The sequence below is a fragment of the Oncorhynchus nerka genome, linkage group LG6, assembly GCF_034236695.1.
Source record: "Oncorhynchus nerka isolate Pitt River linkage group LG6, Oner_Uvic_2.0, whole genome shotgun sequence".
NCBI classification, from domain to species: Eukaryota; Metazoa; Chordata; class Actinopteri; order Salmoniformes; family Salmonidae; genus Oncorhynchus; species Oncorhynchus nerka.
In genome coordinates, this window is record NC_088401.1 from 83061615 (window position 1) to 83076799 (window position 15185).

At 43.3% G+C, this 15185-nt stretch overlaps 1 protein-coding gene across 2 annotated transcripts in view; it reads right to left on the reverse strand.

The window, feature by feature from the left end:
• Positions 1 to 15185, reverse strand: part of LOC115116885 (glycine receptor subunit alphaZ1-like) — a 91664-nt gene that overhangs the window by 37039 nt on the left and 39440 nt on the right. For both annotated transcript variants that reach the window (XM_065019953.1, XM_065019952.1), the window contains exon 5: positions 5949 to 6016. In XM_065019953.1, the coding sequence (XP_064876025.1) occupies positions 5949 to 6016 (68 nt within the window). The remainder of the gene's footprint in view (positions 1 to 5948; positions 6017 to 15185) is intronic.

The window sequence follows — 15185 nt, forward strand, 5'->3', positions numbered from 1 at the left end:
GAGGGCCTACAGCAGCACCGAGATCTTCTGCACAGATTCTGTCAGACCTGGGCCCTGACAGACCTGGGCCCTCACAGACCTGGGCCCTCACAGACCTGGGCCCTGACAGTAAATCTCAGTAAGACAAAAAAGTAATGGTGTTCCAAAAAAGGTCCAGTCGCCAGGACCACAAATAAAAATTCTATCTAGACACTGTTGTCCTAGAGCACACAAAAAACGATACATACCTCGGCCTAAACATCAGCGCCACAGGTAACTTCAACAAAGCTGTGAACGATCTGAGAGACAAGGCAAGAAGGGCCTTCTATGCCATCAAAAGGAACATAAAAGTCGACAATCAAAATTAGGATCTGGCTAAAAATACTTGAATCAGTCATAGAGCCCATTGCCCTTTATGGTTGTGAGGTCTAGGGTCTGCTCACTAACCAAGATTTCACAAAATGGGACAAACACCAAATTGAGACTCTGCATGCAGCATTCTACAAAAATATCCTCAGTGTACAACGTAGAACACCAAATAATGCATGCAGAGCAGAATTAGGACGATACCCGCTAATAATCAAAATCCAGAAAAGAGAAGTTAAATTCTACAACCACCGAAAAGGAAGCGATTCCCAAACCTTCCATAACAAAGCCATCACCTACAGAGAGATGAACCTGGAGAAGAGTCCCCTAAGCAAGCTGGTCCTTGGGATCTGTTAACAAACACAAACAGACCCCAAGGAAAGCAACACAATTAGACCCAACCAAATCATGAGAAAACTTGAAAAATTGGAAATCATTTACAAAAAAACTGAGCAATCTAGAACGCTATTTGGCCCTAAACAGAGAATACCTGACCACTATGACTGATCCAAACTTAAGGAAAGTTTTGACTATGTACAGACAGTAAATTGAATTGAATTGAATTGAATTGAGAGAGAGAGAGAGAGAGAGAGAGAGAGAGAGAGAGAGAGAGAGAAGAGAAGAGAAGAGAAGAGAAGAGAAGAGAAGAGAAGAGAAGAGACTAGGACTTGGAGGAAAGGCTTCCGGATCAATTCCACTGGTTGTTGCGGAGTGTAGAGGGGGAAAAAGAGTGGAAAATCATGAATTTGTTCTGCATGAGGAGGTTGTGCAGTCTGCAGCAGTTTTAGTTAAAGCTCTACTGATGCGTCTCACCCAGGGAGACTTGGCATGGAGACTTGAGACTAGGGCCATCCCCTCCCCTCCCATCCCAGCCATTCCCCTCCCATCCCCACGCATCCCAGCCATTCCCCTCCCATCCCAGCCCAGCCCTTCCCCTCCCATCCTCTCCATTCCCTTCCCAGCCAATCCCCTACCCTCCCATACCAGCCCATCCAAACCAATCCCAGCCCATCCCAGCTTGGCATGGTGACTTGAGACTAGGGCCATCCCTCCCCTCCCCTCCCAGCCCATCCAAGCCCCTCCCCTTCCAGCCTATCCCATCCCATCCCAACCCAGCCTATTCCATCCCAGCCCAGCCCATTCCATACCAGCCTATTCCATCCCAGCCCATCCCATCCCATCCAAGCCCATCCCCTTCCCTTCCAGCACCTCCCATCCCAACCTCCCATCCAAGACCCGACCAGCCAAGGCCAACCCATTCTATCCCATCGCATCCCATCCCAGCCCCTCCCATCCAAGCCCATCCCCTTCCATTCAAGCACCTACCATCCCATCCCAGCCCCTCCCATCCCAACCCCGACCATCCAAGACACGACCATCCAAGGCCATCCCATTCTATCCCAGTCCATCTCAGCCCATTCCATCCGGTCCCAGCCCATCCCAGCCCAGCCCATCCCAACCCATTCCATCCCAGCACATTCCATCCCATCCCAGCCCATCCCATTCCAGCCCATCCCATCCCATTCCATCCCAGCCCATCCAATTCCAGCCCATCCCCTCCCAGCCCATTCCATCCCAGCCCCATGCTTTATTTTCTCTCCCTGCTTTGTGCTCTCCAGGACCCTTAAATATGCTGTCATTATGGATGACAGTGAGGTAGGAAAGAGGTAGGAGTGATCTGTCATCAGGGCTTGTTTGAATTCCATACTATCTAACTGAGTGCCTCCAGACGAATAGAGAGTCAACGTCTCATTTCTATGACTGCCACAGTCCTTGACTGTATTTGACTTGTGTACAGACAGGGATTCCAGCAGAGCACATTTCAACGAGGTGACGCGGAACCAACGTGAAATAGACGTTGAATTGACATCTGTGCACAATGGGTTGTGTCTGTTTCTATGATCTGATACCTGCAATGCATCTGTCTCCATGTTGGTCTGCTGTCCTTCTGTCTCCATGTTGGTCTACTGTCCTTCTGTCTCCATGTTGGTCTACTGTCCTTCTGTCTCCATGTTGGTCTACTGTCCTTCTGTCTCCATGTTGGTCTACTGTCCTTCTGTCTCCATGTTGGTCTACTGTCCTTCTGTCTCCATGTTGGTCTACTGTCCTTCTGTCTCCATGTTGGTCTGCTGTCCTTCTGTCTCCATGTTGGTCTACTGTCCTTCTGTCTATGTTGGTCTACTGTCCTTCTGTCTCCATGTTGGTCTACTGTCCTTCTGTCTCCATGTTGGTCTACTGTCCTTCTGTCTCCATGTTGGTCTACTGTCCTTCTGTCTCCATGTTGGTCTACTGTCCTTCTGTCTCCATGTTGGTCTACTGTCCTTCTGTCTCCATGTTGGTCTACTGTCCTTTTGTCTCCATGTTGGTCTACTGTCCTTCTGTTTCCATGTTGGTCTACTGTCCTTCTGTCTCCACGTTGGTCTACTGTCCTTCTGTCTCCATGTTGGTCTACTGTCCTTCTGTCTCTATGTTGGTCTACTGTCCTTCTGTCTCCATGTTGGTCAACTGTCCTTCTGTCTCTATGTCCTTCTGTCTCCATGTTGGTCTACTGTCCTTCTGTCTCCATGTTGGTCTACTGTCCTTCTGTCTCCATGTTGGTCAACTGTCCTTCTGTCTCCATGTCCTTCTGTCTCCATGTTAGTCTACTGTCCTTCTGTCTATGTTGGTCTACTGTCCTTCTGTCTCCATGTTGGTCTACTTTCTTTCTGTCTCCATGTTGGTCTTCTGTCTTTCTGTCTCCATGTCCTTCTGTCTCCATGTTGGTCTACTGTCCTTCTGTCTCCATGTTAGTCTACTGTCCTTCTGTCTATGTTGGTCTACTGTCCTTCTGTCTCCATGTTGGTCTACTGTCTTTCTGTCTCCATGTCCTTCTGTCTCCATGTTGGTCTACTGTCCTTCTGTCTATGTTGGTCTACTGTCCTTCTGTCTCCATGTTGGTCTACTTTCTTTCTGTCTCCATGTTGGTCTTCTGTCTTTCTGTCTCCATGTCCTTCTGTCTCCATGTTGGTCTACTGTCCTTCTGTCTCCATGTTAGTCTACTGTCCTTCTGTCTATGTTGGTCTACTGTCCTTCTGTCTCTATGTTGGTCTACTGTCCTTCTGTCTCCATGTTGGTCTACTGTCCTTCTGTCTCCATGTTGGTCTACTGTCCTTCTGTCTCCATGTTGGTCAACTGTCCTTCTGTCTCCATGTCCTTCTGTCTCCATGTTGGTCTACTGTCCTTCTGTCTCCATGTTGGTCTACTGTCCTTCTGCCTCCATGTTGGTCTACTGTCCTTCTGTCTCTATGTTGGTCTACTGTCCTTCTGTCTCCATGTTGGTCTACTGTCCTTCTGCCTCCATGTTGGTCTACTGTCCTTCTGTCTCTATGTTGGTCTACTGTCCTTCTGTCTCCATGTTGGTCAACTGTCCTTCTGTCTCCATGTTGGTCGACTGTCCTTCTGTCTCTATGTTGGTCTACTGTCCTTCTGTCTCTATGTTGGTCTACTGTCCTTCTGTCTCCATGTTGGTCTACTGTCCTTCTGTCTCCATGTTGGTCTACTGTCCTTCTGTCTCCATGTTGGTCTACTGTCCTTCTGTCTCCATGTTGGTCTACTATCCTTCTGTCTCCTTGTTAGTCTACTGTCCTTCTGTCTCCATGTTGGTCTACTGTCTTCCTGTCTCCATGTTGGTCAACTGTCCTTCTGTCTCCGTGTCCTTCTGTCTTTATGTTGGTCTACTGTCCTTCTGTCTCCATGTTGGTATACTGTCCTTCTGTCTCCATGTTGGTCTACTGTCCTTCTGTCTCCATGTTGGTCTACTGTCCTTCTGTCTCTATGTTGGTCTACTGTCCTTCTGTCTCCATGTCCTTCTGTCTCTATGTTGGTCTACTGTCCTTCTGTCTCTATGTTGGTCTACTGTCCTTCTGTCTCCACGTTGGTCTACTGTCCTTCTGTCTCCACGTTGGTCTACTGTCCTTCTGTCTCCATGTCCTTCTGTCTATGTTGGTCTACTGTCCTTCTGTCTCCATGTTGGTCTACTGTCCTTCTGTCTCCATGTTGGTCTACTGTCCTTCTGTCTCCATGTTGGTCTACTGTCCTTCTGTCTCCATGTTGGTCTACTGTCCTTCTGTCTCTATGTTGGTCTACTGTCCTTCTGTCTCTATGTTGGTCTACTGTCCTTCTGTCTCCATGTCCTTCTGTCTCCATGTTGGTCTAATGTCCTTCTGTCTCCATGTTGGTCTACTGTCCTTCTGTCTCCATGTTGGTCTACTGTCCTTCTGTCTATGTTGGTCTACTGTCCTTCTGTCTCCATGTTGGTCTACTGTCCATCAAACAACATATATTTCACCTCTGTATATTTTGCTAGAGATCTTAGACCTCAAGTTCTACTATATTGATAAATAATCAACAACTGATGATTTTATAATATAAACCACCTGATAAATTTGACCCCTTTCCAGCTAGATATGAAACTAGATATGAAACTAGATATGAAACCACTAGATATGAAACTAGATATGAAACTAGATATGAAACCACTAGATATGAAACTAGATATGAAACCACTAGATATGAAACTAGATATGAAACCACTAGATATGAAACCACTAGATATGAAACCACTAGATATGAAACTAGATATGAAACCACTAGATATGAAACTAGATATGAAACCACTAGATATGAAACCACTAGATATGAAACCACTAGATATGAAACTAGATATGAAACTAGATATGAAACCACTAGATATGAAACTAGATATGAAACTAGATATGAAACTAGATATGAAACCACTAGATATGAAACTAGATATGAAACTAGATATGAAACCACTAGATATTAAACTAGATATGAAACCACTAGATATGAAACTAGATATGAAACCACTAGATATGAAACCACTAGATATGAAACTAGATATGAAACTAGATATGAAACCACTAGATATGAAACTAGATATGAAACCACTAGATATGAAACTAGATATGAAACTAGATATGAAACTAGATATGAAACCACTAGATATGAAACTAGATATGAAACCACTAGATATGAAACCACTAGATATGAAACTAGATATGAAACCACTAGATATGAAACTAGATATGAAACCACTAGATATGAAACTAGATATGAAACCACTAGATATGAAACTAGATATGAAACTAGATATGAAACCACTAGATATGAAACTAGATATGAAACCACTAGATATGAAACTAGATATGAAACCACTAGATATGAAACTAGATATGAAACCACTAGATATGAAACCACTAGATATGAAACTAGATATGAAACTAGATATGAAACCCGTGGGAACTGAGTTTTGAGTAGACAGGAAGTTCAATGAGGCAGATAAATACTAGTCGAAATATTCAGGTTGATGAGGCACGGCTTGTAGTTCCAGAAGAAAATGTTGACACACCGCACATTAAGGACATCATTATTTAAATGCAATCACAATATCAGAGGCATAGTTATATAGTTACGGTAGGTCAAAATACGGTTGAAAATAAAGAATTCCTCACATTAACTTCAAAACATCAATATCAACAGAAATCAATGTACTTTATGTTGAAGGGTTTTTACATTGAAAAGGTAAACACATTTGGACTCACCATTGTTGTTTCAGCGATGGATCCAAAACTGTTAATAAAAATGTTGCACGTTACGTTTACAGGGGGACCTGTGAAAGAATGAAAAATAAATCATATTATTTTCTTATTAAAGAACAGTGAAACAAAAATCCCTCCTTGCAGACTGAAAACACAGTCCTTTCTCCTCTATTACAATGAAAACACAGTCCTTTCTCCTTTATTACACTGAAAACACAGTCCTTTCTCCTTTATTACACTGAAAACACAGTCCTTTCTCCTTTATTACACTGAAAACACAGTCCTTTCTCCTTTATTACACTGAAAACACAGTCCTTCCTCCTCTATTACACTGAAAACACAGTCCTTTCTCCTCTATTACACTGAAAACACAGTCCTTTCTCCTTTATTACACCGAAAACACAGTCCTTCCTCCTCTATTACACTGAAAACACAGTCCTTTCTCCTTCCTCCTTTATTACACTGAAAACACAGTCCTTCCTCCTTCCTCCTTTATTACACTGAAAACACAGTCCTTTCTCCTTCCTCCTTTATTACACTGAAAAAAAAGACACAAATGGATTGTGTTAAGTAGTATATTTGTGGAACACATGATATAAATAGGAATATAATAACATGTGCTATTTAGCAGAAGTTTTTATTTATTTAAAGTGACTTACATTCTTTAAGTACGGGCGGTCCTGGGAATCTACCAACTGAGATACAGGGGACCACAACGAAATATCCCATAAGCCTGTGTACAACTGTACACAGAGGTACTGTAATATCATGTTGTAAACACACAGAGCTCCATGTTGACTGAGAGATTATGAGAATGTCCCCCCCCCCAAAAGAACCCTGCTAAGATCCTCAGAGACACTCCAAGGTTGTTTCCAGGCAACAGTGTCAAGGTTAGAACAAACACCACAGGGTTGAAGTCCGTTGAAGGCCGTCTTACCTGCTTGTACAAACATAAATGTGATTACCCAGAGTGCCCGGTGACAAGAGTTGACTTTCAATTGGCTCAGGGAGAAAGAACAGCAATGGGAACAAGTCTAGCCCCCATCCATCACCTCAGGAAATGACAGATATTGGCATTGAACAGTAAATTATATTACGTACCAATTCCAAGAAAAACCACTCCTCATCACCCGGTACCTTTACATAAAGCCGGAAAGTCAATAATGTCGGTCAATTAAAGGTTTCTACTTATTGATGACATGCCAGGTTTATATAAAAAAAAAACTTTACAATATTTGAACTTAAAATCGTACACTACATCAAATGTGTTGGGCACGAAGGTACAGGCACATATGTGTTGGGCACGAAGGTACAGGCACATACACGGTACAGTTTACACTACATCAAATGTGTTGGGCATGAAGGTACAGGCACATATGTGTTGGGCACATATGTGTTGGGCACGAAGGTACAGGCACATATGTGTTGGGCACGAAGGTACAGGCACATATGCGGTACAGTCTAAGTGCACTTAGTCACGTCACAGCAGGACTACATTCCCTCACATCCTTTACATTTTAACACAAACAACCTCCGTGTTTAAGGGTTTCTAACTTCCTCTCATACAGATGCCTGGCAGCTACAATGAACTGAAGACTCTGAATTATTTTGATGAACAATTATTGTCCCTGTGACTGTCTCACAGCTGCTGCACACACACACACACACACATGCGCGCATGCAGGCACACACACAAACGCACGCACACACGCACACACTCACGCACACACATGCGCACGCACACACACGCGCATGCACACACGAACGCACGAACACACACACACACACACACACTCGCACGCACACACGAACGCACGCACACACACACACACACAAACAAACGTAGTTCTTCGTTAACCTATCAAATACAACCACAGGAAATAACCATCACATTTTACCCCGGTGCATATATCTTGTTTTTGAGGTACATCATCTAATTAAATTAAAATCAATACAGTAATCACAGACTAACAAGGACAAAATAAGTAATCAAGAAAAAAAGAACTGAGGACATCTTCCAAATAATTTCAAGTCTACATGAAATCCTTGTGACAAAAGTAGGCCTATAACCAACAATCAGGCTGTACATTAATGATCCCACATAAATCAGCCTGTACATTAATGATCCCACATAAATCAGCCTGTACATTAATGATCCCACATAAATCAGCCTGTACATTAATGATCCCACATAAAAACATTATAAGATTTAAAACATTCATACAGTGTCTTTTTCCATGGTTTGTGACAAACAAACTCAGACAATGCCACTCAGCCTTATTAAGAATTTATTTTCAAGGCTGGGGAAAGAGGAGAAAAGAGGAGGTGGAATGAGGAGGGGGAAAGAGGAGAGAGGAGGAAAGAGGAGGAGGAAAGAGGAAAGAGGAGGAGGAGGAAAGAGGAGAAAAGAGGAGGAGGAAAGAGGAGGGGGAAAGAGGATAGAGGAGGAAAGAGGAGAAAAGAGGAGGAGGAAAGAGGAGAAAATAGGAGGTGGAAAGAGGAGGGGGAAAGAGGAGAGAGGAGGAAAGAGGAGGAGGAAAGAGGAGAAAAGAGGAGGAGAAAAGAGGAAAGAGGAGGAGGAAAGAGGAGAAAAGAGGAGGAGAGAAGAGGAGAAGGAAAGAGGAGGAAAAAGGAGGAGGAAAGAGGAGGAGGAAAGAGGAAGAGGAAAGAGGAGGAAAAAGGAGGAGGAAAGAGGAGAAAAGAGGAGAAAAGAGGAGGAGAGAAGAGGAGAAGGAAAGAGGAGGAAAAAGGAGGAGGAAAGAGGAGGAGGAAAGAGGAAGAGGAAAGAGGAGGAAAAAGGAGGAGGAAAGAGGAGAAAAGAGGAGGAGAGAAGAGGAGAAGGAAAGAGGAGGAAAGAGGAGGAGGAAAGAGGAAGAGGAAAGAGGAGGAAAAAGGAGGAGGAAAGAGGAGGAGAGAAGAGGAGGAAAGAGGAGAAAAGAGGAAAGAGGAGAAAAGAGGAGGAGGAAAGAGGAGAAAATAGGAGGTGGAAAGAGGAGGGGGAAAGAGGAGAGAGGAGGAAAGAGGAGGAGGAAAGAGGAGAAAAGAGGAGGAGAAAAGAGGAAAGAGGAGGAGGAAAGAGGAGGAAAGAGGAGGAGGAAAGAGGAGAAAAGAGGAGGAGAGAAGAGGAGAAGGAAAGAGGAGGAAAAAGGAGGAGGAAAGAGGAGGAGGAAAGAGGAGGAAAAAGGAGGAGGAAAGAGGAGGAGAGAAGAGGAGGAAAGAGGAGAAAAGAGGAGGAGAGAAGAGGAGAAGGAAAGAGGAGGAAAAAGGAGGAGGAAAGAGGAGGAGGAAAGAGGAAGAGGAAAGAAGAGGAAAAAGGAGGAGGAAAGAGGAGGAGAGAAGAGGAGGAGAAAAGAGGAGGAAATAGGAGAAAAGAGGAAAGAGGAGGGAAGATGAGGTGGAAAGAGGAGGAAAGAGGAGGAAGTAGATGTAATCATTTGTATTTTCTTGACATTCCTTCCTTGCAGTGACTGAAAGGGTTGGGAAATGTAATGTCCTCTCTCTCTCTCTCTCTCTCTCTCTCTCTCTCTCTCTCTCTCTCTCTCTTTCTCCACAATGGGGAGAGAGGTATAAAGGACAGCTCATTAACTGTCAAGGCAGTGTGACTCATACTGTAGAGCACAATGATTTGCTTTACTATGTTTGTTCATAAACATAGTAACCGAGAGAGAGAGAGAGATGGAGAGAGAGAGAGAGAGAGAGAGAGATGGAGAGAGAGATGGAGAGAGAGAGAGATGGAGAGAGAGAGAGAGAGAGAGAGGGAGAGGGAGAGGGAGAGAGAGAGGGAGAGAGAGAGAGAGAGGGAGGGAGAGGGAGAGGGAGAGAGAGAGAGAGAGAGGGAGGGAGAGAGAGAGAGATCTGGTGCTTCTGTCACCAACCAAGGAGGACCTTCAGCAGCACCTAGATATTCTGCACAGATTCTGTCAGACCTGGGCCCTGACAGACCTGGGCCCTGTCAGACCTGGGCCCTGTCAGACCTGGGCCCTGACAGACCTGGGCCCTGACAGACCTGGGCCCTGTCAGACCTGGGCCCTGACAGTAAATCTCAGTAAGACCAGAATAATGGTGTTCCATAAAGGTCCAGTTGCCAGGACCACAAATACAAATTCCATCTAGACACCGTTGCCCTAGAGCACACAAAAAACGATACACACCTCGGCCTAAACATCAGCGCCACAGGTAACTTCCACAAAGATGTGAACGATCTCAGAAACAAGGCAAGAAGGGCCTTCTATGCCATCAAAAGGAACATCAAATTTGACAATCCAAATTAAGATCTGGCTAAAAATACTTGAACCCATTGCCCTTTATGGTTGTGAGGTCTGTGGTCCGCTCACCAACCAAGAATTCACAAAATGGGACAAACACCAGATTAAGACTCCGCATGCAGAATTCTGCAAAAACATCCTCATTGTACAACGTAAAACACCAAATAATGCATGCAGAGCAGAATTAGGCCGATAATGATCAAATCCAGAAAAGAGCTGTTAAATTCTATAACTACCTAAAAGAAAGCGATTCCCAAACCTTCCATAACTAGGCCATCAACTACAGAGAGATGAACTTGGAGAAGAGCCCCCTAAGCAAACACAAACAGACCCCACAGAGTCCCAGGACAGCAACACAATTAGACCCAACCAAATCATGAGAAAACAAAAAGATAATTAATTGACAGATTGGAAAGAATTTACAAAAAAACGGAGCAAACTAGAATGCTATTTGGCCCTAAACAGAGAAAGCTTTGAGGAAAGTTAAGGAAAGCTTTGACTATGTACAGACTCAGTGAGCATAGCCTTGCTATTGAAAAAGGCTGCCGTAGGCAGACATGGCTCTCAAGAGAAGACAGGCTATGTGCACACTGCCCACAAAATGAGGTGGAAACTGAGCTGCACTTCCTAACCTCCTGCCAAATGTATGACCATATTAGAGACACATATTTCCCTCAGATTACATAGATATACAAAGAATTTGAAAACAAATCCAATTTTGATAAACTCCCATATCTATTGGGTGAAATACCACAGTGTGTCATCACAGCAAGATTTGTGACCTGTTGCCACGAGAAAAGGTGCATCCCACCTTGCCTTGCTAAGAGATGACCATGGCTGCATCCCACCTTGCCTTGCTAAGAGATGACCATGGCTGCATCCCACCTTGCCTTGCTAAGAGATGACCATGGCTGCATCCCACCTTGCCTTGCTAAGAGATGACCATGGCCTTAGCTATCAAAAAACGCCACTCATTGATTTTTCTAAACTAGAAAAAAACGATACAAGAGTAACGAGAGCAGCAAGTCAAGTAATTTAAGCAGAACAATTCATTTTCACTCTTGGAATAAAGATCGGACATATATGAAATAGATGTAGGGACCGATGCATCATACATGCCATAGGGACCCATTCTAAACCACAATCCCAATATTACTCATCAGCACAGTATTTACTAATGAGTATTCCGTATTCTCCTCCCACCTTCATTAACAGCTTAAGATAACTGCTTAGTAGGTAAAGCCTTGGCTTGTGCAAGCCAGAATGGCTCATAGGAAAGGGGGGATACCTGGTCAGTTGTACAACTGAATACATTCAACTGAAACGTGTCTTCTGCATTTAGCCCAACCCCTCTGAATCAGAGAGGTGCGCGGCTGGCTGCCATACTCCAACATTCAAATCTTCAGCGCCCGGGGAACAGCGGGTTAACTGCCTTGATCAGGGGCAGAACAACATGTATTTTTAACTTGTCAGCTCTAGGGATTTGATCCAGCAACCTTTCAGTTACTGGCCCAACACTCTAACCACTAGGCAACCTGTTGGTTACTGGCCCAACACTCTAACCACTAGGCTACCTGTTAGTTACTGGCCCAACACTCTAACCACTAGGCTACCTGTTGGTTACTGGCCCAACACTCTAACCACTAGGCTACCTGTTGGTTACTGGCCCAACACTCTAACCACTAGGCTACCTGCTGGTTACTGGCCCAACGCTCTAACCATTAGGCTACCTGTTGGTTACTGGCCCAACGCTCTAACCATTAGGCTACCTGTTGGTTACTGGCCCAACACTCTAACCACTAGGCTACCTGTTGGTTACTGGCCCAACACTCTAACCAATAGGCTACCTTTCAGTTACTGGCCCAACACTCTAACCACTAGGCTACCTGTTGGTTACTGGCCCAACACTCTAACCACTAGGCTACCTGTTGGTTACTGGCCCAACACTCTAACCACTAGGCTACCTGTTGGTTACTGGCCCAACACTCTAACCACTAGGCTACCTGTTGGTTACTGGCCCAACACTCTAACCACTAGGCTACCTGTTGGTTACTGGCCCAACACTCTAACCACTAGGCTACCTGGATCCTATCTTCTGTTCCTGTATTGGGTGGTAGCTTGATGTACAAGTACACCCCCTGGACAGGACACTAGTCTATTGCCCCCAATCTATGTCCTTTATGCTGAGTGCCAGGGATTGACGTATCGGGTCCCATTTTTACAGCCTTTGGTATGATTTGGCCAGGGATCAAAAGCCCAACTTTCCAATCTCAGGGCAGAACTCTAACCACAAAGCCAGTGAGTTGGTTACTGCTCGTGGGCCATAACATGGGTGTAATGAAGTTCTGTCTGTAAATCAAGCAGCTATGCAGGTTTTCACTGCTCTGCAGTGGTTTACTAAGTTGTAGTAATGATGATGGTAGTAGTAGTAGTGATGATGGTAGTTGTAGTAGTGATGATGGTAGTAGAAGTAGTAGTGATGGTAGTAGTAGTACTGATGATGGTAGTTGTAGTACTGATGATGGTAGTAGTAGTAGTGATGATGGTAGTAGTAATGATGGTAGTAGTAGTACTGATGATGGTAGTTGTAGTAATGATGATGGTAGTAGTAGTGGTGATGGTAGTAGTAGTAGTAATGATGGTAGTAGTAGTAATGATGATGGTAGTAGTAGTAATGATGGTAGTAGTAGTAATGATGATGGTAGTAGTAGTAATGATGGTAGTTGTAGTAGTGATGATGGTAGTAGTAGTAGTGATGATGGTAGTAGTAGTACTGATGATGGTAGTTGTAGTAATGATGATGGTAGTAGTAGTGATGATGGTAGTTGTAGTAATGATGATGGTAGTTGTAGTACTGATGATGGTAGTTGTAGTACTGACAATGGTAGTAGTAGTAGTGATGATGGTAGTAGTAGTAGTAGTGATGGTAGTAGTAGTACTGATGATGGTAGTAGTAGTACTGATGATGGTAGTTGTAGTACTGATGATGGTAGTAGTAGTAGTAGTGATGGTAGTAGTAGCAGTGATGATGGTAGTTGTAGTACTGACGATGGTAGTAGTAGTAGTGATGATGGTAGTTGTAGTAGTGATGATGGTAGTAGTAGTAATGATGATGGTAGTAGTAGTAGTGATGGTAGTAGTAGTAATGATGATGGTAGTAGTAGTAGTGATGATGGTAGTAGTAGTAGTAGTGATGGTAGTAGTAGCAGTGATGATGGTAGTTGTAGTACTGATGATGGTAGTTGTAATGATGGTAGTAGTAGTAGTGATGATGGTAGTAGTAGTAGTAGTGATGATGGTAGTAGTAGTAGTAGTGATGGTAGTAGTAGCAGTGATGATGGTAGTTGTAGTACTGATGATGGTAGTTGTAATGATGGTAGTTGTAGTACTGATGATGGTAGTAGTAGTAGTAGTGATGGTAGTTGTAGTAGTGATGATGGTAGTAGTAGTACTGATGATGGTAGTAGTAGTACTGATGATGGTAGTAGTAGTACTGATGATGGTAGTTGTAGCAGTGATGATGGTAGGTGTAGTACTGATGATGGTAGGAGTAGTACTGATGTAAAGTTGAAGATGACAGTTAGTTCTAAGTTTCCATGTTTACTCTGTTATATTTATTATATTTCCACTATTGACAGTTACCATTTTTTCTTAGCTTTTCTTTGTATTAATATTTACTACCTTTTTATATTATTATTCTTCAATATTTTATTACAATGTATTCTGTATATGTTGTTGCTTTGGCAATATTGACACAATGTTTGTTCATGCCAATAAAGCATCTTGAACTTGAATTTGAAAGAAACAGAGAGAAAGAGATAGAGAGAAAGAGAGAGAGAGAGAGAGAGAGAGAGCGAGAGAAAGAAATAGAGAGAGAGAGAAAGAGCTAGAGAGAGAGAAAGAGAGAGAGAGATAGAGAGAAAGAAATAGAGAGAGAGAGAAAGAAAGAGCTAGAGAGAGAGAGAAAGAAATAGAGAGAGAGCGAGTGAGAGAGAGATAGAGAGAGATAGAGAGAGAGAGAAAGAGATAGAGAGAAAGAGCGAGTGAGAGAGATAGAGAGAGAGATAGAAAGAGATAGAGAGACTAAGTGTACCTTAACATTTTTTTTGTATGAATAAAAAACAAACATTATAATGGACCACTTGACAATGGAGCTGCCATCAGCAGAAATACAATGGCTTCCAAGCATTAAATATTTATCTAGCTTTAAGCCTGGTACCTATAGAGTGTTGGCCAAGCGGTTTTAGGTTTTATTGAGCTAATATATATTCCACACATGCTCAACTCCTTTTATACCTACAAGCTGGAGAGAGAGAGAGAGGTTATAGCGTTATTGCCTAAGCTGTTTTTTCATTATGTGCAGACACCACAGCTGATAGAGGCAGAGGGACTTTGTCAAAGCGTCAGGAATAACACTAGAGATGTATTAGAGATGGGCAAACTGACATCAAATACCTGAATGGTGCTAAACCCACAGTATGTTGAGGTGGTGTAGTTGTTTTGCTTAATTTGATTTGTGATACATACTGTATATATACTGTATACGTACTGTAAACATACTGTATATGCAGCCCTGAAGCTGCATATATATACTGTATATATATGAAAACAGTCTTCATCCTTCCCCTGTGCATAATAAACATTCTTTGGAACAACAATAAAGTCTTGTTGATAGGCTTCATGGGAAATCAACAACAGCAATCTGCAGCAAAGATAATATTTCAGCCACAATTTTCTTTTTTTGGGGGGGTGAATCTTACCCCTTTTTCTCCCCAATTTCGTAGTATCCAATTGTTTAGTAGCTACTATCTTGTCTCAACGCTACAACTCCTGTACGGGCTCGGGAGAGACAAAGGTTGAAAGTCATTCGTCCTCCGATACACAACCCAACCAAGCAGCACTGCTTCTTAACACAGCGCGCATCCAACCCGGAAGCCAGACGCACCAATGTGTCAGAGGAAACACTGTGCACCTG